The 22,944-nt window shown below is 36.2% G+C and overlaps 2 protein-coding genes across 4 annotated transcripts in view; one reads left to right on the plus strand and one right to left on the minus strand.

Annotated features, from left to right (window-relative positions):
* Window positions 1–17,620, minus strand: part of LOC133530765 (uncharacterized) — a 70,729-nt gene extending 53,109 nt beyond the window's left edge. The window contains exon 1 of one of the 2 annotated variants that reach the window (XM_061868830.1): window positions 17,091–17,620. In XM_061868830.1, coding sequence (XP_061724814.1) covers window positions 17,091–17,153 — 63 coding nt within the window. In that variant the 5' untranslated portion in view covers window positions 17,154–17,620. The remainder of the gene's footprint in view (window positions 1–17,090) is intronic. The other variant, XM_061868831.1, reaches the window with a different exon arrangement.
* The window catches only part of LOC133530764 (ankyrin-2-like), a 170,224-nt gene that overhangs the window by 34,122 nt on the left and 113,158 nt on the right, over window positions 1–22,944 (plus strand). The gene's annotated exons all lie outside the window — the stretch shown is intronic.

Below are 22,944 nucleotides of genomic sequence, written 5' to 3' on the forward strand. Positions count from 1 at the left end.
TATTTTAACACCGTACAAATAGGCCAAGTTCTAGTTAAATGAATATTATACCGATCTTATGATATTTGCGGCCTTCGGGTTTTTATTACAGTTTCATTGGTGCGTTCGTTTTTATTTGATATTAAATGTCTGTTTTTTAACCCTGTAAAGGTTGCACATCTAAAAAGTTAATGCTAATAAGTCTTTATTTAGCAAATGACACATATTAAACACTAGTATGACCGTTGGTGACTTAGCGGTAAGACCGTGGGACTTGCAATCCGGAAGTCGCGGGTTCAAACCCCGGCTCGTACCAATGAGTTTTCCGGGACTTACATATGTACGAAATATCATTTGATATTCACCAGTCGCTTTTCGTGGAAGGAAAACAACGGAAGGAAACCGGACTAATCCCATTAAGGTCTAGTATACCCTCTGGGTTGGAAGGTCGGATGGCAGTCGCTTTCGTAAATACTAGTGCTTACGCCAATTCTAGGGATTAGTTGCCAACCGTACTCCAGGCTCCAATTTATGAGGAAGAAGAAAACATACTAACAACTTGTTTAACTCAATTCATTGCCTGTTCAAAGCCGAAATCATAAATGGCCACGTAGCCACCAAGCAAATCGCTTTACGCTCCGTAGCGATCGAAACGCAACAGTCACTGTCGCACTAATATGGAAGAGTGATAGAGACACAAAGCGTATCGTTGTTGTAGCGATAGCTATTGTCACCTTGGCTAGGGCGGCTGGCCTGGCTAGTTAGAGCGACTAGAAGGTTGCGAATCTCGCTCAAAGTGATTAATAGTATTTTTTTTAATTTAAAAGTTTCAATTTCGTTAGCTTAGGTCAGGTTAGGTTAACCTTTTCGCCGCCATTGACTTGATATTCAGTCAGTACATTTTGTTTTTGACATGGCGTTGATGACACTTTATTATAGTTCGTGTCATCCGTTAAGACGCGCGGATTTGTCAAATCTAAGCCTTAATAATATGACAATACGAGTCAAGGCATGCCTCGTCGTGAATGATACGATCACCATTATGACCACGGTTTGACCATAGAGACATACATCTCTATTGTATTGTAGTAATTATTTATTTTAAGATTGTTATAATTATAATGTAATGTTTACCCAGGTATTGGCTGTTGTATTTATAAATGTTGTAATGTATTTTTCATGTCACTATATGATGTTACTATAAATGTTGTATTGACTTGTCGAAGTGGTCGCCATGGTCGAAATCGGCCGGAAGGGATCAAAATTGACTTGTAAAAGAGCCCTTGAGGCCTACTTCCAGAATTTTTTTTAATTTTGTATTTTGATCCTTCATTGATTTGGCGGCGAAAAGGTTAATAGTTATATCAGTATAATCGTAAGTTGACCTATTTAGCAATTATATCTCTTTTCCTTATGTAAACTTAAACATCAGTTTTCCGTGCATCTATTGTGTTTTACGAGTATGTACCTCTAAACCCTTGTCAGTTGATCCAGATAGCATTGATTGTATTTACGATCCGATATAAATAGTGTTTGTCTGTCGCAATCGCGTGTCAAGGGCGCTGCGAATGGCCAGCCCTAATCTGACTTACCTATAATAGTTTTACATTATAGTTATATAACGGGTTTCATTATATTGGTAGACGATTGTAAGGTTGTTGAGAATTAGGTAGTGTTGGTAGGGACTCGAGTCTTTGGAGTCTGAATTTGAAGAACTCGACTCGTTTTTACGAGACTCGGCGTTTAAAAAACTTCTGAGTCTTTTAAGTCTCTAGGCGAGTCCTTTATTTAGTTTTTTTAAGAGCTATTCAAAAGGACTCGAGCCTCCAAATAAAGGCTCCGTCTACAATTTTATAGGTTTTACCTAAATAACAGTACAGAAATTAGGCGTTATTGTATGATTCGTATACATAATCTACGAATGACATTTGCACTTCGAAATTGTTTGCAAAAAAATTTAGAGTCTTCTGAAAAGGACTCAAGTATCTACAAAAGACTCGGATCTATAAATAACAAGTTTGAAAGAACTCGAGTGTAGACTCGACTTAATTATAAGTCTGAAAAACTGAGTCGAGTTTTTTTAAGCAAATAGGACTCAAAAGACTCGAGTCTTAATCAACACTAGAATTAGGTCTATTCAAAAAGTCTTAATTAGATGGACGATATATATACCTACGCGCTACCTAGTATATTTATAAGAGGCGATATTTTTGTCGAAATCTTTTTTTTTCTGTTAGCAATTTTTCCATTTGCAAAATTTACTACTTTATTTTTTCTAGTTTCCTTTCCCCGAAGCATTTCCAGCCATTCATATATTTTCATATTATATTTATTTTTCAATTCCTTTTTTCCCGATAGTTTTCTAACCATTCGGTTTGATGGGGGCAATTTTGGTTTGAGTAAAATTTGACATATCATACCACTTTTATGTGATTGTAATTATTAGTCATGATTAGGTACAATAATAAAAACTGAATTAATGTTTAAAGTAAATTTTAAACTTACGTTACAGTGTCTTTAATCAATGTCAGATCTTGGACATTTTACAGTTTCAATAAGAAAAAATAAAAAAAAAATTGCGAGTAGATAATGAAAGAGCGGACGGGATGATTAGTATTATTACGATAGATTTAGAAACTACTTCGTATTGATATCGATATCCCTTGAGTCGATATTTAATGAATCCTACATACATAAGTAAGAAATATATAACTTTAATATAACATCAGCCTCTCATATAATAATTATAGAAAAAATGCACACATGTGTTCGTCAGATCTATCAACAACACAGCTAAACAAACAAGACACATCTGTACGTATATCCTTAGCACTGCCTAAATGCACGTCCGTATAACCCATTAATATCCGAATGAGTCAATATTACTAATTGTAACAGCACACATGCAACTGCAGTCTAAAACCTATTAATGTTAACTAATAATACTCATCTAAACTCACGATCGTAAAGTTGTATGTCCGTTAGAGTTTCGATAACACCGATAACATACGTCTCACCTCGACTTACATACGATCGGATGTGAGAAAGGTCAACTTTTCATGCACTTTTACTATCTCGGAAGCTTACACTGTTATACCAGAGCTTATGACTCGTAGATAGAGAATACGCTTTTTATTATGTTATAGTAAAACTGTCATTTTGGACGGATCTTTGTATCCGACCGACGTTATGGAATTCGCGTCGAGAAGTATTTAGAGTAGGTTGGACAGTTGAACAGTTGGAGTCCAAGATTAACCTCTGTCTGTTGTTCTGTTCGCGTTATGAGTGTAAACGAGTGGTCGCTTCAGAAGCAATGATAAGAAGGTATTATAATAACTCTAGATATGTTATAGGCGTTCCAAAATTAAAGCACTTTTTGTACAAAACTGTACAAATTGGGCAGGACATATGCAGCAAGGCTAAGATTAGAGATACTTAAAGTCACAAAATGGCGAGGCCCACTTGGCAAAACCGTTGGGACGAAGATATAAAAAAAAGAGCCGGTACAGATTGGGTGACAGTAGCACAGGAGAGGGATAAATGGAGGAGGCATTTATCTACTCTAGGGATTCTTGAACAATTAAGACACAAATTTTAAATTTTATTTTCATATTTATCTGTAACTGTTTTACAAATAATAAAGGGTTATTATTTTTTATTTTATTTTATAATTGTACAAATTCTTCAGATGCTCTTTAGTTGCGCCTAGGCAAGATATAACTGTGCTAACGAGTTCCCGCACAGTGAAAGAAAAAGAGACAAGCTTTCAACAACGAGTGTAACAAAAATGAATGATATGCGAATTAATCAACAAAAACAGATTCATTCTTAGTTCGTACTTAATGCAATGAAATTAATTATGAAAGTATTTTTGTGCTCCTTAATGTATGAACTTATCTATAGTTGTAAAGTATCATTGCTCAGAACAGAACCAGTGCACTGATCAAAGCTTTAGCGAAGGTCTCCATTTTTGCTCGGGAAAACTGATTTCGTATGGCCGAAGTTGAGTTTGAAGTGTTGGACGCCTAGGCCCGGATCCGGACCGCCCTAATGGGAGCCATCCTTTAAACTGGTTAAGTTGAACCTGAGTTCCAGCTCGGCAAGCTTATATTAATAGCACCCCTGACATTCATCTGACCTGGATTCGGTCCATCAATGGTCGGGTTTAGGAGAATTTATCACTTGTTTCTTTTTGAAGAAATCTTTGCAGTACTTTCGTTCAAAAAAACATTTGTGTTATATGTTGAGGAATTTGTTAAGAAAATAGAAAATAGCGGTTAGAAGGGCATCTTTATCTTGTAAACAGTTGTTATTCAATCCTTTTTTACGATGGATTAGAAGATTATTTTTATATGTGGTTATTTTTTTTTTCTATTTATTTAGAAACAAACAGTCATACACCATTTTTGATCAAAACTTATAGACAAAAAATAGACCTATAGTTTCATATGTAGAAATAAAATATAAACAGGTCCGTGGCTATTACAAAAAACAAAAATACTTAAATCTGTATTTTATAATAACAAATACTTGAAATATGTAAATCAGTGATTTGATAAGTCTGCAGAAAATAAGTTACATTTACATCGTGTAAAATATATGCATTAGATCTTACTAAAGATCTAATTACGCAGAAACAGGACCCCGCTGCGCGGGGTTTCGTCGATGTAGTAAGTAAGCACAATAAGGATGATGAGACCGTTTGTAACAATATCTAGTAAAATTTCCTTGTTTTTCATAGTTCAAGACGGCTTCTAGCAATACGTAGTGACGTCACGATTGCTTGCCGTTTTCTTAGGAACGTTTCGTGAGCAGAGAAGTCATGTCATGTCAGACTTTGAATATCATTTCTGACTTTTTATTACAAGCTTTTATTTAACTTGCCCTGTTAGTATGTATGCGACAAATCTTGCAAGAAAAATTTGATCCACTTCCCGGTTTCTGATGAAGCTGAAAATTTGCATACATATGTAAGTCGGGTGACAATGCAATATTATGGTACCATCAAGCTGATCTGATGATGGAAACAGGAGGTAGCCATAGGAACTCTGTGATAAAACAACGCAACCTAATTGTGTTTGGGGCTTTTGTCTCGATATGTAGTTGCGTGTGGAAAAAAAGTACAGTCAGCGATAATAGTTTGTACCAAAAATGAATTTTTTGCCAAAAACTTATTGCGTTAATGCATTGGGTCCCATACAGACATTTGCATCCTTACAACAACATCGACTTATACTATTAATAAATACTTGTCATTGGCTAGCCTATATTATGATTTGCTGCAGAAGTTATCGTGTCCATCCCAGAGCTGGTTATGTCACTTTACATGGCTTAAATTTATATGGAAAAGAAATTATTTTTGAGTGATTGACAATTTAACGTAGCGTTAGCGAAGGTCTCTGTTTTATCTCAGGCATTTTGCTTTCGTATATCGGGATTTTCTCCTCTACAAGTCGCAGTTCTCAACCGATTCTTGTGAAATTTTGTGAGCAGGTTAAAGATAAAGATTTTTTATTTGCGAGAATACTTAATTCTAGTATGCAGTGATGTTGTTTTGTAGTGATAGTGTATGTAGTATTCATTCAAATTTTACAAAAAAAAATTCTACGAATTATTACAATAAATTAAAATAAAATTATAGTCCAGATAATAAAATTCATAATAAATAATTAATGAATAAATAATAAAATTAATTAAAATTACATGCAATTTTCGACCTTTAAATTCTTATTACTTCTACAAATTATTATATTGTAAGTATTCCTTTACGCTATAAAAACAGTGCTCTAACAGAAAACTATTTTTTTTTGTATTCCATAGCGTTTAGTAATTTTATACTGTTGGGCAAGCTGTTGTACAAGTATGCTCATATTATACGCGTTCTTCTTATGTATATCCGATTAGCACCGAGGTTGGTATAGAAGATTTTGATACTGCGTTCTCTAGCTTCAAAAAAATTCAGATCTCATTTTAAACAAATCTGGACGATTTTTAACAAGTTGACATTTTTTTTTACATATACACATGCATGACAGCGGTTCGCTCGTTCGACATCTACCGAATTTCCCCACAGTAATAGCCCATAATTTAGCACTGAGTATACCATGCCGTGATAGGCTGTGACCGCTGCCTCAAAGTTAACATATATCTTAATTTTCGTAATGCAAAGACGACCCTATCTAATCTAATTTCAGTAGTTACATAGAATTTTTCTGTCATTTCGTTTTTATAAAGATCTTCAAAATGGTAGAAATTGGCATAAAGGAACTTAAGTGCCATTAGGGTCTATGGCACTTAAAACTATTGTGAGTGCGATGTGATAATGATACAACGAAGTAAGTATTTTTTTAATGTTTTAAGTTTATCAATTTTATCGCGAGGTCTACAGCTCACAGAGCCACTAGTATAATATTTATTCGTGTAAGTATATTTGTTTTCTTGGCACGCTCCTTAACGGCTTAATAGATTGTGACATTTTGAGGTGTCGTTAAATTTGTCTCAATTATACGACTAGGATATTATTACTTCATGTATGCGTGTAAACAGATGTAGGTATCTTTTTAAAATTGGTTTGGCCGTTTTCCTTAGTTTAAATTTTTTTTCTAATGAGTGGTTCGAAAGCCTAAATATTTGGCCAGATATTTAATTCATCAGCCTCTTAATCAGGCAGCTGTCTGACACAATCAAAAGAATACAAACCTCGAAATATCTGGAACAATCCTGAAATTAGGTATTTAAATTAAGGTCCCTTTTTATGTCAACACCATTTGACATTTGAGGACCTCGAGGAATCGTAGCCATCTTGAAAATGTGTACCATCCCGTCAAAATCCGCGTTTTACTCTAAATCTAATACGTTCTCTATAAAATGTGGTGTAAGGCATCATTAAAGCTTATTATTATTATTATGTTCTAAGTGTTTTCTGTGGTCTCATCTGCAGTGTGAACTCAGTTATCAACGATTAATTTACTCGTGTGCGATTGTGAAAAGCATGTGATGGGTTGCGTGCGACATGCAGTATTCGCTACGAGGCGGGAGTCATTTTGATGATGCTTCACGTCACTATATCCTGGCAGTTTGTCCATATACATAGCAAAAGACAAATAGAATTTAAAAATAAATAATTAATCATAAATTCAAAAAATAAGTTTTGGGGTACTGATGCCACGCTCCGTCCAACAACTTACTAAAATTGGTAACGGTTATCGACGTTGAAGCTTATCAGTTTAAGGTATATATGACAGTACGAGAAAATAGAAAATCTCTACTCGCTTTCTCGTTGTCTAATCCTAATCGTGTGGAAGATTCTAATTTAACAATTTGTCATAGTTTAGAATTGGTTTTGACACGACCTTGACGATCGTCTTGGTGTGGTGACTGGCGCGCATCTCACGCACGACTTTCACTTCATTTCGCATGCACCAATAAGTGTGAGCGATCTTCTCGTATCAATATAAAATCAAAACCGTGACAAATATGTAGTTTAATCTGAATCGAGCTCCGTGAGATTCAGATAGACGGCCATAATGATAATTAGAGATGCCACTTATATTCAGCAACTATTCGTTATTCGGCCTATTCGGTCACTTTGCGGAATATTCGGTATTCGGCAAAGCCGTCTGTCTAGACAGCCATAATAATAATCAGAGATGCCACCTACATTCGTCAACTATGCCGAATATTCGGTAGTCGGCCGAATGGTGCATGCTATTCGGTCGAATACGAATCCTACCTACAAATCTTAGATTTTTGTTACAGTTAAAGTATACCTAATACCGCAAACTATTATTATATAATATTTTAAATGTTTTCGTGGGAAGTCGTTATAAATGAAGATTTTTTTGAGCATTTGTTGCTAGTAAATAATTATTTTTTTATCATAGGCAAGATTTGCTCGACTTGAACTACATACGCTACTAATGAGAGTAATGAGCAATAAAACATAAAATTAGCAAACATTGTTCTTTGTAGGCGATTTCCATGGTCAATGTCATTTAAAATGCGCACAAATTTGTCGGCCGCCGAATATTCGGCTGAGAGGGAGGCCGAATATTCGGTATTTGGCCAAAAGCACTATTTATGGCATCTCTAATAATAATCTGCTGTCGGCCGGTATATCGTTGGCTCGGCGCTGTTGGTATAAATCTTCGGTAATCAGGTATTAGCGTCTCTCAAATGGAAAAGTATCTTTCAATCCGTTCTTCTGCTCGACTGTTTCATTAATATAAATACGAGTTTTTATACCACTTTGGTGGCAAACAAGCTACATTGAAAGCGCGTTTGCGGAAGGAAATTCCTCTGTCACCGGCAATGTGTGCCTAGTAATAATGATAAAATAGTTTATTGTACAAAAAAAGACATACAATAGTACAATACGATACATGTGTGAAAAATAGGAAATTCGAAACGAGTGGCGATAACTTAAAACACGACCGAAGGGAGTGTTTTAAATCGACACGAGTTGCGAACTACCTATTCGCACATGTATCGTACAACGTTTTACAGTACATATGACCCTTTAAATTTTCGACATAGTTACATAATGTGCTAATTTACGCACTAGTGCGGAAAAGTAGCACCATATGTACTGTAAAATATGATAAAACCCAGATAATTAATACAGTCACTTGCAATAATATGTTACTCTTCGAAGGCCGCAAAAATATGTGACACGCCTTTATGGCTCTACCAATAAGATCGTGTCAGATATTTGTGCGGTCTTCCTTGTGTAACATATTATTGCAAGCGACTGTACAAAGGCGAACTTATCCCTTTAAGACGGAAGAATAGCTTTGCGATCCTAACGAAATAACGGTACTTTTTCTATGAAATTCCATTTCGGGAGAAAACGGTTTCCACTAACTAAATTTTAACAAACAACTTGGATATTGATGTCGATCGCTTCAGCATAATATATTCTAGGTTTTATAGGTTTCCCTTTAAAAAAATTTTTTGTTCATAAACCTAGTTATTCATTGTTTTTCATAAACCTAGTTTTTGACGACCAGTTTGGCCTAGTGGGTAGTGACCCTGCCTACGAAGCCAATGGTCCCGGATTCATATCCTGGTAAGGGCATTTATTCGTGTGATGAGCATGGATATTTGTTCCTGAGTCATGGGTGTTTTCTATGTATTTAAGTATTTATAAATATTTATATATTATATATATCGTTGTCTAAGTACCCTCAACACACGCCTTATTGAGCTTAATATGGGACTTAGTCAATTTGTGTACTAATGTCCTATAATGTCCTATAATAATATTTATTGTGTTAATAACATACCAAATAAGTTTCTGGCAAAAACATCATTTTTGGTACAACCTTTTATCGCTGAGTGTACTTTTATCCTCGGGCAACTAATACTAATCGAGACAAATCTAAAAACCCCAAACACAATTAGGTTGCGTTGTTTTATCACAGAGTTACTATAGCCACCTCCTGTCTCCATCATCAGATCACCTTGATGGTACCATAATATCGCAATGTCACCAGACTTACATATGTATACAAATTTTCAGCTTCATCGGAAATCGGAAAGTGGGTCAAATTTAACTTGCAAGATTTATCCCGTACATACTAACAGGGCAAGTTAAATAAAAGCTTGTAAAAATCATGGAGAATTGAAAATATTTGGAAGTGGAAAAACGTTTTCCCCTTTTTATTAACACGCTTTTAATAGGTCGACCTGTATGTAACTAACTATGTAATGGAATCTAAGGTAACTAATTTAATCATCTTCCAAGGATCCTAGTTCTGATGACAATACAATAATATGGTACTGTCGAACTGATCTGATGATGGAGCCGGAAGATATGAACTGGAACTTTATGATAGAACATCGTATTATACCTGTGTTTGGATTTGTTAGAAAGGTCTTGTAATGAACTTTGACCACGATTTTGAAACTCATCATCAGACCTTGAAACCTTTCAAGGTCTGATGATGAAGCCGGAAGATAGGCACTGGCATTCCATGATGGAATATCATAGTCGTGTTTGACTTTGAACACGAAAGCGTGTTTTTCTAGTGTTTTTTAAACTATTAATTTATTCCCTGGCCGAGTACGTGCTATATTTCCCTCTTAAGGGATCATCCATACCGTACAAACGCCATAAAAAGATTTATTTTTATTTTCTTAGACAGGTGTACCTGTCTATAAGAAAATGAAATAATTTACGACAATACCTACTATATTGTAGTGTTATATGTAGTGCTATCATTTTGGTGGTGACAGCGTAGTGTGCAAGGAATCGGTTTGGCCGACTTCAGTCCAAACGATAAATTAGAGTTATATGTGGATCTTAATTGACCACTCTCCTTTGAAGTTGCTTGTACCGATTACGGTTCATTTAACTACTTCAACTCAAATACGCTGTACAAAATTACCGATGTAACTAATTGCCTACGTACCGATTTTAACCGGCTGGCCACCGTTGCCTAATGAGCTATCGCCGGTGAGCGGCGAAACACGATGAAATTAAATCGGTGGTGGAGTTGAAAAATATTAATTACCAACCTAAATATAATTCAATATGCGAGATCTCATGCGATTTATTTCACTATCTAATTAATTACTGTTGATACATGGACACCCTACTTTTATTAAAAGGTGTACGTCAAGTGCCATCGGATTGGCGAGGAATTTAACAATTTGACAATGACAAATTGACTCATAATTTAGTTTTTGCTAATCCCAACAAGTCCTAGTTTACCCTCTGGTTTGCAAGGTCAGATGGCAGTTGTTTTCGTAAAAACTAGTGCCTATGCCAAATCTTGGGATTAGTTGTCAAGCGGACCCCAGGCTCCCATGAGCCATAGCAAAATGCCGGGACAACGCGAGGAAGAAGGAATTTAGTTTTTTTTATGGCTGTTACTTAGGAAAGAGGGATCAAACTATTTAGACTAAACTATTGGTAGGGTGGCAATAAATTTCAATTAAAATTTGATTTCAACTTAAAAGTAAGGTATTATAAAAATAACTTAGAATTGTGTTAGTGCTACCACTAAATGTGATCGCTTAAATCGCGCAAAAAATTGGTTCCTGACTTCCTGATTACCGATGAAATTTCACCGTGTTTATTGTGTCTCATAATTAGAAAAAAAAACGAACTATTTTATTAGGTGTGTGCAAAAGTTGTACCCGATTTCAGTGGATAGAATAATGAAAGTAATATCTATGCATAAAAGACCTTTATTAATCAATATAATATCCATTGTTATCTATAACACTCTGCCACTTTGCTGGTAATAAAAAGATTCCCTTTCTATAAAAATCTTCGGATTTAGAATCAAAAAACTGCTGTATAGCCGTTTGTAATTGTTCATATTTATCGATTTTTTTCTGCGTCAAACTGTTTTGTAATGAACGAAAGAGATGGTAGTCGGTGGGTGCGAGATCCGGTGAGTATGGAGGGTGAGGTAAGATTTCCCAGGCGAAGCTCATTATCTTCTTTTGAGTTGATAAAGCTGAATGTGGTCTAGCGTTATCATGGTGGTAAATGACACCTTTGCGATTACATAAAACTGGACGCTTAATTTTTAATTTTTCATTGACTTTCTCTAACTGTGAGATGTACAAAGTAGCATTGATCGTTTGATTAGGGGGAAGTAACTCCCAATGTATAATTCCTCTGTAATCCCACCAAACACTTAACAAATTCTTTTTTTCATGCGTATCTGGTTTAACGACCGATGAACTCGGCTCTCCAGCTCGGCATACAATTTTTTGACGTTTTATATTTTTATAACTGACCCATTTTTCGTCACAAGTTACAATTCTTTCCAAAAAACACTCATTTTTCTGACGTGATAATAAAGAACAACAAATATTCAATCTGTCCATTCGATTCTTTTCCGAGAGTTCATGTGGCACCCACTTCTCCAATTTTTTTATAAAACCAAATTCATGCATCCGTCTTTCAACCGTAGTTCTATGGACAGAAAACCTCTCTGATAATTCCTCAACAGTTACATGCTCATCGTTTGATATAGCGTCCTCTAAATCTTTTTCAGAACACTTTGAAGGCCGTCCTGATCGCGGTTTATCTTCGCAGCTTTTATCTCCTTCGCTAAATTTTCGATACCAACGACGACATGTGCTTTCGTTCAGAGTACCCTCCCCGTACACCTCACAAATATTTCGACAAGCTTGAGCAGCATTATGACCTTTATCGAACTCGTAAAGTAAACAGTGTCGGATGTGGTCCTTGCTACACGACATGTTGACCCCTCAACGATTTGATTAATACTAAGCTAGAAATGTGTACGCGCAGGCTTGTTACGACGTGTTTCTCCTAGAATATTGTGACGCAATATTGCATCGTTTTACTATTGCGTAACCATTTTTTTTTTTAACTTGGAATTCGTTATTTGAAAACGGGTAGAACTTTTGCACACACCTAATATATCAAGCCGTCTGCAGGTGATGCTATAAATGGTATAAATATCTTTCATCGCAAGTTTTGACAATTTGTAAACCTCATTGAAAATAAGGTCCACCTATGTTTAGTTAAAAGCTTTGCTGTTATACTATCTGTACATTAGGTAACTGCGCGGCCGCAACAAAATCATAATAATATAACTCCTGTTAGTCCGATTGCATCTGCCAGAGGTGTTTGCGATAAATCAGCGGTAATTGTAATATTGCCGTGACGTCAGCTGATGATGTATCCCGAATGTTCCAGTGACGTAAGTGACGTTTAGGCTTGAAGAGCTCGCGTCAAAACGCCGATCATATGATCAGTTATCACTTTTCAGTAAGACTTCAGTAGTACCACCAAACCAGCTCATTCTGGCTTGGGGGTTTCCACACCGAGTATAGTGCGAGTCCTCCACGATGACGCGCAGATTTGTCCAATCTAACCTTAATAATATGACATTACGAGTTACGGCACGCGTCTTCGTGAATTACACGATCTATATGCTTTATATGCGCGCCTGCATTACACCGCCACGGCTGCTAAAGTGGTGGAGATGTACACCACAAGACTGACACGCTGAGGGTGTTCCAGCTTCGATCGCGCCACTACGTGCACTTCAACTTACACCTGACACACACTACAACACACACTTCAACACTACACACTCACACACACTTCAACTTTCTTAAGTTTTGTACATATTTTGCAGACTATTTCTAGTTAAACATAAAACCTACCACCTATCGTATAAACACCTATGTACCTGGTAATGTTTACAGCAAATAAAGATTATTATTCTTATTCTTCTTAAAAACTCTTGTGGTGCGCGTGCCACGATCGTTACAGGGGACCATTGAGTGCACCGACTTCTGGCCAAAATGTGTCGTGTTTCGGAGGTTCCGGGGCAAACTGCCGAATCCGACACAAGACCAGACGATTCAACGGAGCCATACGCCGTTTTGTCGCCTCAATAGTATTTAGTTTTTAAGTTTATAATATGCATATATATGTTAGTCTGTAAGGTATTTGTAATATGGGCCTTGTTGTCTGATTTATTCTAACCTTATTAGCATCGTTCGCAGACGTTTCTACTTCATAAAAAATAATACATAATCATTTTAGATATTTATCACTTGTCCCAGGCCGTATAGATATAATATAGTGGCTTTTGTCGCATATCGTCTCATGCGTCTGCACTTAATATACGTGTCAGAAAGTGGTAACTTTACAAAGCTAACAACAGTAGGTAAATCTCATCAAAGACCTCGGCGAAACTTCGCAATACAATGCGGTAGGAGAAACAATTTACCGCTTCACTACTTTTTCGTTTGTTTCTATCAATTCTATCTATTTTCTTTCTTTACAATTCACAAGGGCTCCATTTTTCTTGTTGAAATGCTGATTCGTGACAGGGGACTATACAGTATGTTTATTAACTAAAACCATTTACTCAAACCCGTTCAAATTTAGGTCATACTGAGCAACTTTTTTTATTAAAGGTCAACCCCGAAATCACGAAAAAAATTGACTCTCCCATAGAAAAATTCAACGCCAGACCAGCCAAAATGTACGAAATAGCCAAATTTGATTTCGTGATTTCGGGGTTGGCTCAAAAGTTACTCAGTATGGCCTTAAAATTACAGGTTTTTTTTTATACTACGTCGGTGGCAAACATGCATACGGCCCGCCTGATGGTAAGCAGTCTCCGTAGGCTATGTACGCCTGCAACTCCAGAGGAGTTATATGCGCGTTGCCGACCCTAAACCCCCCCCCCCCCCCCCCCCTCATTGAGCTCTGGCCTGGCAACCTTACTCACCGGCAGGAACACAACACTATGAGTTTGAGTAAATGGTTTTAGTTAATAAACATACTGTATTATGTTAGTTTTGCAAAAAGTAATTTTATAAAATATTTAGGCATAAGCAATTAAAATAGATACCATACCCATGTCTCTTGACACAGGTATCTTGTATAGTTAAAAAGAGACGCCAACCTGCATATTGTTAAGTTATGAAGTTACTGAATAAATTATTTTTATTTTTATTTATTTTATTTTACCTATACTAAATGTTGTATTCTTACACATCGACCTAGCTCCACTGTAGATGGCGATATTGTACAGTTGTACACTTACATATAGGATAAACTACCCAATGATTGACAATGAAAAGTGCCAACCAGTTATTGCCACCATTTTATAGAGAAAAGTCACCATTTCGGCTTTAAAATAAGGTTGAAAGCGTCTACCCTTGTAGAGGTATCGACACATCGTACGAATATGGAAGGGTGATAGAGGGGCAGATAACCAAATTTTGATTTTAGTTTTTTGCGGTATGCCCTCAGGCAGAGCCGTAGCCAGAGTTGAATTTAGGGCAGCCGTAATTACAAGTAGGGCGCAATACCTATATTATCAGTCGATCGTATTTCTTAAGGTAGGGCAATGTGATTTTAAGGTAGGGCATTGCCCCATAATGCTCCTCTAGCTACGGCCCTGCCCCCAGAGTACCTACTTTATTCAGCGTCTAGCCTATGGACACTAACAACAAAACTGCACTTTATATTTAAATACAAGAAGGTTAAACATCAAACAGAGTCAAGAACAATCAAATTAAATAATTAATACAGTTGATCCATACATCTTTGTTCACGATTTATAGCGTTGGATGGTAGACATTGCATCATGAATAAATTTGATGTGTATCGATATATTGTTTCTAGGCTATATATGGTGGCTCAGGCTATTCAACCATATTAGGGTAGTGTGACGCACTAGCAGCAAAAACGAGTCACAAAGGACAGTCGCTAAATTTTATTGATAAATATCTCGTCTGTATGAATATTGTAAAGATTAAGTGGCAGTTACAGTAAGCGAGCGAAGTGTTTAATTTGATCTGATTAAGACCTGATTTTAAAAAGTGCATGTGTGTAGATCATTTTGACAGAGTTTGACAGAAATGCTGATTGACAATCTGACCGGCTAGCATGAGTTGCGTTCTTGCGCGCGAGTGCATACCTACTTGAAGTCGCGCTAGATGTATGGAGTCGCGCGCGAGAACGCAACTCATGCTAGCTGGTCAGGGAATTTTAATAAAAAGCGGTAACAATAAAGGTCAACCAGCTTAAATTAGTTTCCATTGCTTATGTTCGTAAAACGGACTATAAATTCTCCATTAAATCTATGACGTGCATTCAACAACAAGTCTTTGTCGGAAGTGCAATGGTGCAAATACTAATAAACTATAAAACACTTACGTCCTCCGTCATTGTTGCCGGGAGATATTCCTATTAATCCTTAAGTGCGCATGTACAATAAAATCACTGTTAGACTAATTGATAGTTTGAGTGTCCTTTTAAAACATCGCATTAATAATAAAACTGGTTCGTATTCATAATAACTATTCTCTGCAAACCAAAAATACAGGAAATAGATAGGTATGTACAAACGGAATAATTCGGTTTGGTTTAATTTTTTTCCAAGATTTGTATGGACTGACTCTTGGTTCAAGTGTTTTAAAACTGCAACGATTCTTAAAAGACTAAGATTACACATGTTAAATTAATTTACTTTAGATGTGTCGGTTATAAAATTGGTGGTCTGTTTTAATAATTAACACAGATTATAAAATAAAGATAGAGTGGACATAACGTTCGAAACTTTAACGGAGGTACGGTAAAGGAATCTAATATTATTACCAATTCGTACTTGGTCACAGTGATGAATAGCATGAGGATTGTTAAGGTACGAAATTGTAAAGATATTACATTCTTTGACTGTATTTCATTTGTTTATTCGTTATAAGTTTTTAATTACCAAATTTTAGTTTTAGTTCAGTCTTCTTACACCTAATAAAGACCTTTAGAATTATTTACTCGTATGTTTTATATAAAATCATTTTCTATTATTTAGAAAATAAAATTGCCGATGCATTCTTTAGAAACGATAAAACGTACGTTAAAGGGAGAAACATTTAACGTACGTTTTATTGCTTGTTCTTCGTCTTAACTAAAGTTTTGTATTATAAAGTATAACTGTCGACCTTACACAGTAGCCATTATAAAACGAAACATTTATGTAACAAGATCCCGACAGATAAACAATAACCTCACACATGTTCCAAATAAAAGAGATTCCGCAGGGATTTTTGTTCTAAACTATCTAAAGTGTTTAGATAAGCTGTTTATTATGTATTTTTCCGTCGTAACTTTATTTTTATATTGTTAGAATTCGTTTTCCAGAAATAGAACTGTTACAAGAGCATACGTGACACCTAAGTTTTTGTTGAGATTCGCGCCAAAAACTCGAAAAAATCTAGAACAAAGTTCTTTAACCTTATTTGCAACTTGTCTCTCTTAGTTTTTAAATATATTTTTCGTCATATTTCTCTATTCGTGCTTGAGTTGGTATCTAGGGAGAAAAATACCATTAGCTGAAACTACTACAGTGATTCATTTTTTAATAGTAATGTAAGGGATGGCTGAAATATGTTTTATTGACTTGACATTTTACTCACAAGTGGATCGTAAAGGATTTTAGGACTTTAATCTGAAAAACTCCTCATCAGCAACAATCGAGTGGGAAATTTAACGTCCACGTGAACACGTTTTACTGCTACTCGATACCTGAATCGATTTTAACAAGACTTGTTCGATCTTTGACAGTTTATGAAGGCATTTTGAAAGTAAAACTTACCTTAATTCTTAAAGTTTCTCGAGTAGAAATCCAAACAAAATCACAGCACAAAACCACAAGCATTCAACGGCAGTTAGTTTCAGATAATGCTAACAAACCACTATATTTTCCCTTTATAAGAAAACTATTCAAATGTAGGTCCCGATTTCGAAAAGCGACCGCACGACCGCTCTCCAGTGAGAAGAGGCCAGGTTTTCACTCATAAAAATAACTCGCGAACGAAAAACATCGTTTTCAGTGTAATAACGTAAACATTCGGAGCGGGTATATCGTACGCTATCTTTGACATCGCGATTTCGACTGGCTAAAATTAACAGTGTTGATGGTACCGATGCAGCGGTCCGTATGAATCGATAGCTTTGCTATGCGTTTACGATTAATCGATTCTCGAGTGATCGCCCGATAACGCTGTGCAGATGTTTTTTTAATTTTTAAATTTGGAACGGTCACCTTTTTGTGAATGGAACATGTAGAACGTTAGTTTACGTTGAGCAACTGGTAAAGTATTTACGTTTGGGTTTCTGGGATTCTTTTGAACGTTGTTGAGTGTCTGGGTTGTTTTTGATCTTGGCAGCGGATGTTGTGTTGGTAATTAGGTTAAAATAAAACAAGTTCAATATCTTGTTTTATGATAATTTTGTGCTTGTAAATTAAGTGAAATAGAGTATCTACGTGAAACACACTAGTTTATTTATTTCATTAGTTGGTGTTTAAGGATGAGGTTACCCAAGCTGCCCAGAACCGGAGTCAATGGAAGAAAATGGTTCGAGCCCTACACCCCAGCAGAGGGTAACAAGATGAAAAGAAGAAAGAAAAAGTAGATTACTTGGTATTTAAATAAAAATTAATATGTTACTGCGCGTCCTCATCAATCTCATCATGCCTCGCTTATCTTTACGTGCAAGCAATGTAAGTCTCTTCAAAGCGTGACGACGTTGCCGTGCGAGTGGCCGTTACTTATGACTGCTATGTCCGTGGTGATGGCTATTCGAATTTTTGCACATGGTGAATGAGACCAGCTCGCGGTTGGCGTTGCTCATCGCCATGGCGTGGGACACGTCGTCGTACCCGAGGATGGCGTGGCGTCGGTTCACGAGGTGATGCCTTTTTGTGTCACGCGAACTGTGCGTTCTTGGTCTGATGATGTTGCGACTGACATTTTGAAAGAGGAGTTCCTGTCTCCTCGCTCTTCAGCACGTATAGTGCAAAACTATTTTTCGGGAACATTGCAATTATTATGTTTTTTTACATCTTTACCATTAGCTGATATAACCGTTACTTAAGTACGCATTTAAAATTCTCAAAAAAGTCAAATACTTACCTACATAAACAAAAGCTAATTTATAAGTCTACATTATAAAAACCCCTGAGGAAACTCATCAAGACCCTCTTGTGGGCTTAAACTATTAAACCAGTCTAAAACGATATCTGATATATGTACATAGGTCCCACAAATACCAAATAAAATACCTTAAAAGAATCGCAACTGAATAAATCGGTGTTATATGGAAGCATTCATGTAACATATACAAAACGACAAGTGCAAATCTTACTACTTATCCCTTCTTTCGTGGGTAAAAAGTTAAAAACCATGAAGAAAGAAACAAAAACGGTGTAAATTACAGGGCTTATACGGAAATATTGCAAAAATTAATCTAAACTAGTGGCGGTCTAAATGGTGGGATCCTAAACTAGTGGCGCTGTGAGATATAGATAGACCTCGCGTTAAGAGGGGGAGCTTTTGGAATCTAACGAAATAACGGTAATTTTTCTATGAAATTCTATTTCGGGAGAAAACGGTTTCCATCAAATAAATCTTAACAAATCACTTTGATTTTAATGTCGATCGCTGCAGCATAGGTATAGGTTTCACTTTTTTGAAATAACATTTTTTTTATGAAAATTTTGAAAAAAAAAGGAAATCTATAATCTATAACATACTTAATAAAAATAATGGAGAATAGAAAATATTTAGAAGTGGAAAAACGTTTTCTCCTCTTGTATGGACGATCACGTGGTATACTTCCCTCTTAGCTTAGAAAATAAAGTGAAAAATACTTAGTTCGTGGAATCGTTATCACAGTGAAATCACAATTTAAGTGCCATATTTGGCGCTTAACTTAAGTCATTTATGTCAATTTGCGCATTTTGAAAAGTTTCCAAAAACGACTGACAATTTATTTTATTTAATCATAAAATCTGGCCTGAAAAATTCACGAGCAAAATGCTCGAGTTAAATCGCAAGACCTTCACAAACGCTACGGCTAAGCCAACTAATGAAAACTGCCAAATCTCGTCATTTTGTTTACGAAAATTTTAGCAAAATGTCCCTCATAGTTTTTACTGATCTCTTACAGTCCCATTTGGTTTATTGGTCCTACATACTTGACTTCCGCACGACCTTAAATGTGAATTTTGTGGTGTATTCTTGCTTATTAAGACGCCTATTTCATATTACGAGTGGCAGCGGTAAATTATTGCGGCGACACGCACTGTGGGCTTGAAACTGCTAACTTAGATAAAATAATATTTATATTTTATATGTGAATGTGAATCATCCACAATGAGACGTTCGCTTGTGGCTTTGTGAGCTGTAGACCTCGCCATAAGCTTCAAAAATGTGAAAATAAAAAATAAAAACTTGGTTAAGTCATTACCACAGCGCACTCACAATTGTCTTAACTTATTAACTTATTATTATTATCAAAAAAGCAAATGAACAAAAACAAACAAAGCAAAAAAAATACAAGAAAAGGCAGAAAAGACTTCGGACTTCACAGGAACCATCAACAGATTCGCGCTTCACCTGCGATCTTTATGGCAGGAAGTGCCGTGCTGCGATTGGGCTTTACATCCACAGGAAAGGATGTGCTGCACGTCCGATCTCCGACGCACGGACCTCTTCTTCCTAATGAACTCTCGCTGCAACAATCATCTGTCAAGATGCTGTGGCCAATGATGTGATGATGATTATTATTCTATAAAGACAACAAATGGTCCAACTAGTGTTAGTTGATCTTAGCCTACGTTAGTACTTAATAACAACAGTGGCGGGGAAGACCAAAATTTTATGTGGGCAAGGTACATTTAGCGAGGCCCTCTGATGGCGCAAGAAATAACGAACATTTTTACGTTGTGTCCGAGATACAGGTACTTATTTGAGGCGCGAGGCCGTAGGCGGTGGCCCACGTTGCCGACGCCTAACGCCGCCTCTGAATAACAAACATAGATTTTGTCCTCTGACAGAGTTTGCACAACAAAGGACAATCAAGCTTATTAACAACGCGAAAAAAAAGGTTCTTAACGCATGTCATAAAAAATATTTTGTTCAAATTTTAATTTTAATAGCTGTTAATAGAGTTGAATATTATAACTGCCATATATGGTTGCATATGCGATAAAGGATTAAATGCCATAGACCCTACTTGCGCTTAAGTCCTTTTGAAATTTTGAGTGGCCATTTGGAACTTTTTTCAAAAACTAAACGGCAAAAAATGTTTATCTAATTACTGAACCTGCTCACAAACTGTTACTAACTCGGTCAAGAAATTATTGATCCTTATACCCGCGTTTCAATTCATCCCTAAGAGGTATGGAGGTCTTTGGAGAGTCATAATCTCATATTGAAAATCTGAGTTTTAAGCTATTTATTTCTTCGAAATATTTTCAATTACACTTAAATCATATGACATTTGCACTAATGCTACAGAAAATTTAATGAGTTGACGTATAGCAATACTTACCTCCGATTTTACAAATACCTCTTATATCCTCTAATGTTTCATTTCAATTCATTTGACAGATTAAAAAAGCGGCTAAGTGCGAGTGAAGGCCCATGAAGGGTTCCGTACCATTTATGACGTATTAAAAAAAAACTACTTACTAGATCTCGTTTAAACCAATTTTCGGTGGAAGTTTGCATGGTAATGTATATCATATATTCTTTTTAGTTTTATCATTCTGTTATTTTAGAAGTTACGGGGGGGGGACACATTTTACCACTTTGGAAGTGTCTCTCGCGCAAACTATTCAGTTTAGAAAAAAAATGATATTAGAAACCTCAATATCATTTTTGAAGACCTATTTTTTTTCTATTTTTATGTGAAAATCTTAATGCGGTTCATAGAATACATCTACTTACCAAGTTTGAACAGTTTTTCTAGTTTCGGGAAAAAGTGGCTGTGACATAAACGGACAGAGACGGACATGACGAATCTATAAGGGTTCCGTTTTTTGCCATTTGGCTACGGAACCCTAAAAATTACAGCTCTATTATAAAAATAATAAAATGCTTCTTTTGCACTTGAGCCGATTCTTTGCCCACTGTGCAGAGGGGAAATACGGAACGCGACCTATTGTGTCGCCAAACATATACGTTACAGATCATTACTGTCTTATTATTTGTTAGGTCGCGCTTATACAAATAAGATTAAGGGCGGGTTGCACCAACCCCACTTGACTGACTGATCAACGTCACTTAGCAAAGGACTATGAAAATTCCCATACAATAAAATTTAACCAACGCTTTAACGGTGACATACGGTTTGGTGCAACCAACCGTAAGTAAGCAACACTTAAAAGACCGATCTTTATTTTTTTTTTAATTTTCATGTTTTATTTACTTCTGTATTTTGGTGAAGATTATTGTATTGTGTCAGATTCGTAGATGAGTAAAGTTGTTAACAATAAATCTTATAATGCCACTGCATATATCTTAGGTATAATATAAGGATGTATATAGGGCTACTGTCATCATGCAGATGTAATTCGACACCTATGTACAAGCGAATTCATAAATATGTCAAATAAGGGCCACCCCACACTGGCGTCTTTTGAGCGTCGGCGTCTAGTCAGCGCTATGGAAAATGGCGTCGCTGCGCGTGAATATATAAGGTCATACTGAACAACTTTTACTATGGGACCAACCCATAGTAAAAAAAAACCGGACAAGTGCGAGTCGGACTCGCACACCGAGGGTTCTGTACTTTTTAGTATTTGTTGTTATAGCGGCAACAGAAATACATCATCTGTGAAAATTTCAACCGTCTAGCTATCACGGTTCATGAGATACAGCCTGGTGACAGACGGACGGACGGACGGATGGACGGACAGCGGAGTCTTAGTAATAGGGTCCCGTTTTGGTACGGAACCCTAAAAATTACTCTTCCATATAAAATGTCAAGGTCATACAGCCTGAATGTATGAATAGGCACATTTTTTTTCGCGATTTCTGGGTTGGTCTCATAGTAAAAGTTGCTTTGTATAACTTATACAGGGTGACCTTAGCCATTGGACAAACCTTGAAATCCCACGTAGGGTTACTTCTCAGGAATGCTCTGACGTTAATATTTTAATTAAAACAAAAGATAAAAAAATAAATTTTTTGAACAAAAGTTATTTGCAATAATCGACAACAAAAAGAAACACACTGTGTTAATCTTTGGCAGTGTTTTTGACAATTTGTTCTAAATATTTGATAATGATGGCATTTTTCAAAAGTCAGAAGCTTATTAGTGTCATAAATAAAAAAAGATAATCAAAAAGGTCGAAGAAGGTTCCATACTATTCTTTGAGGATATTACCTTAGGAGCTACTAGCACATACAGGCTGCTCCAAAGTAAAAAGCGGCCAAGTGCGAATCGGACTCGCCCATGAAGGGTTCCGTACCATTTATGACGTATTAAAAAAAACTACTTACTAGATCTGGTTCAAACCAATTTTCGTTGGAAGTTTGCATGGTAATGTATATCATATATTTTTTTTAGATTTTTCATTCTGTTATTTTAGAAGTTACAGGGGGGGGGGGGGGGGGGGGCACACATTTTTTCACTTTGGAAGTGTCTCTCGCGCAAAC

Source organism: Cydia pomonella, chromosome 23, assembly GCF_033807575.1.
Source record: "Cydia pomonella isolate Wapato2018A chromosome 23, ilCydPomo1, whole genome shotgun sequence".
NCBI classification, from domain to species: Eukaryota; Metazoa; Arthropoda; class Insecta; order Lepidoptera; family Tortricidae; genus Cydia; species Cydia pomonella.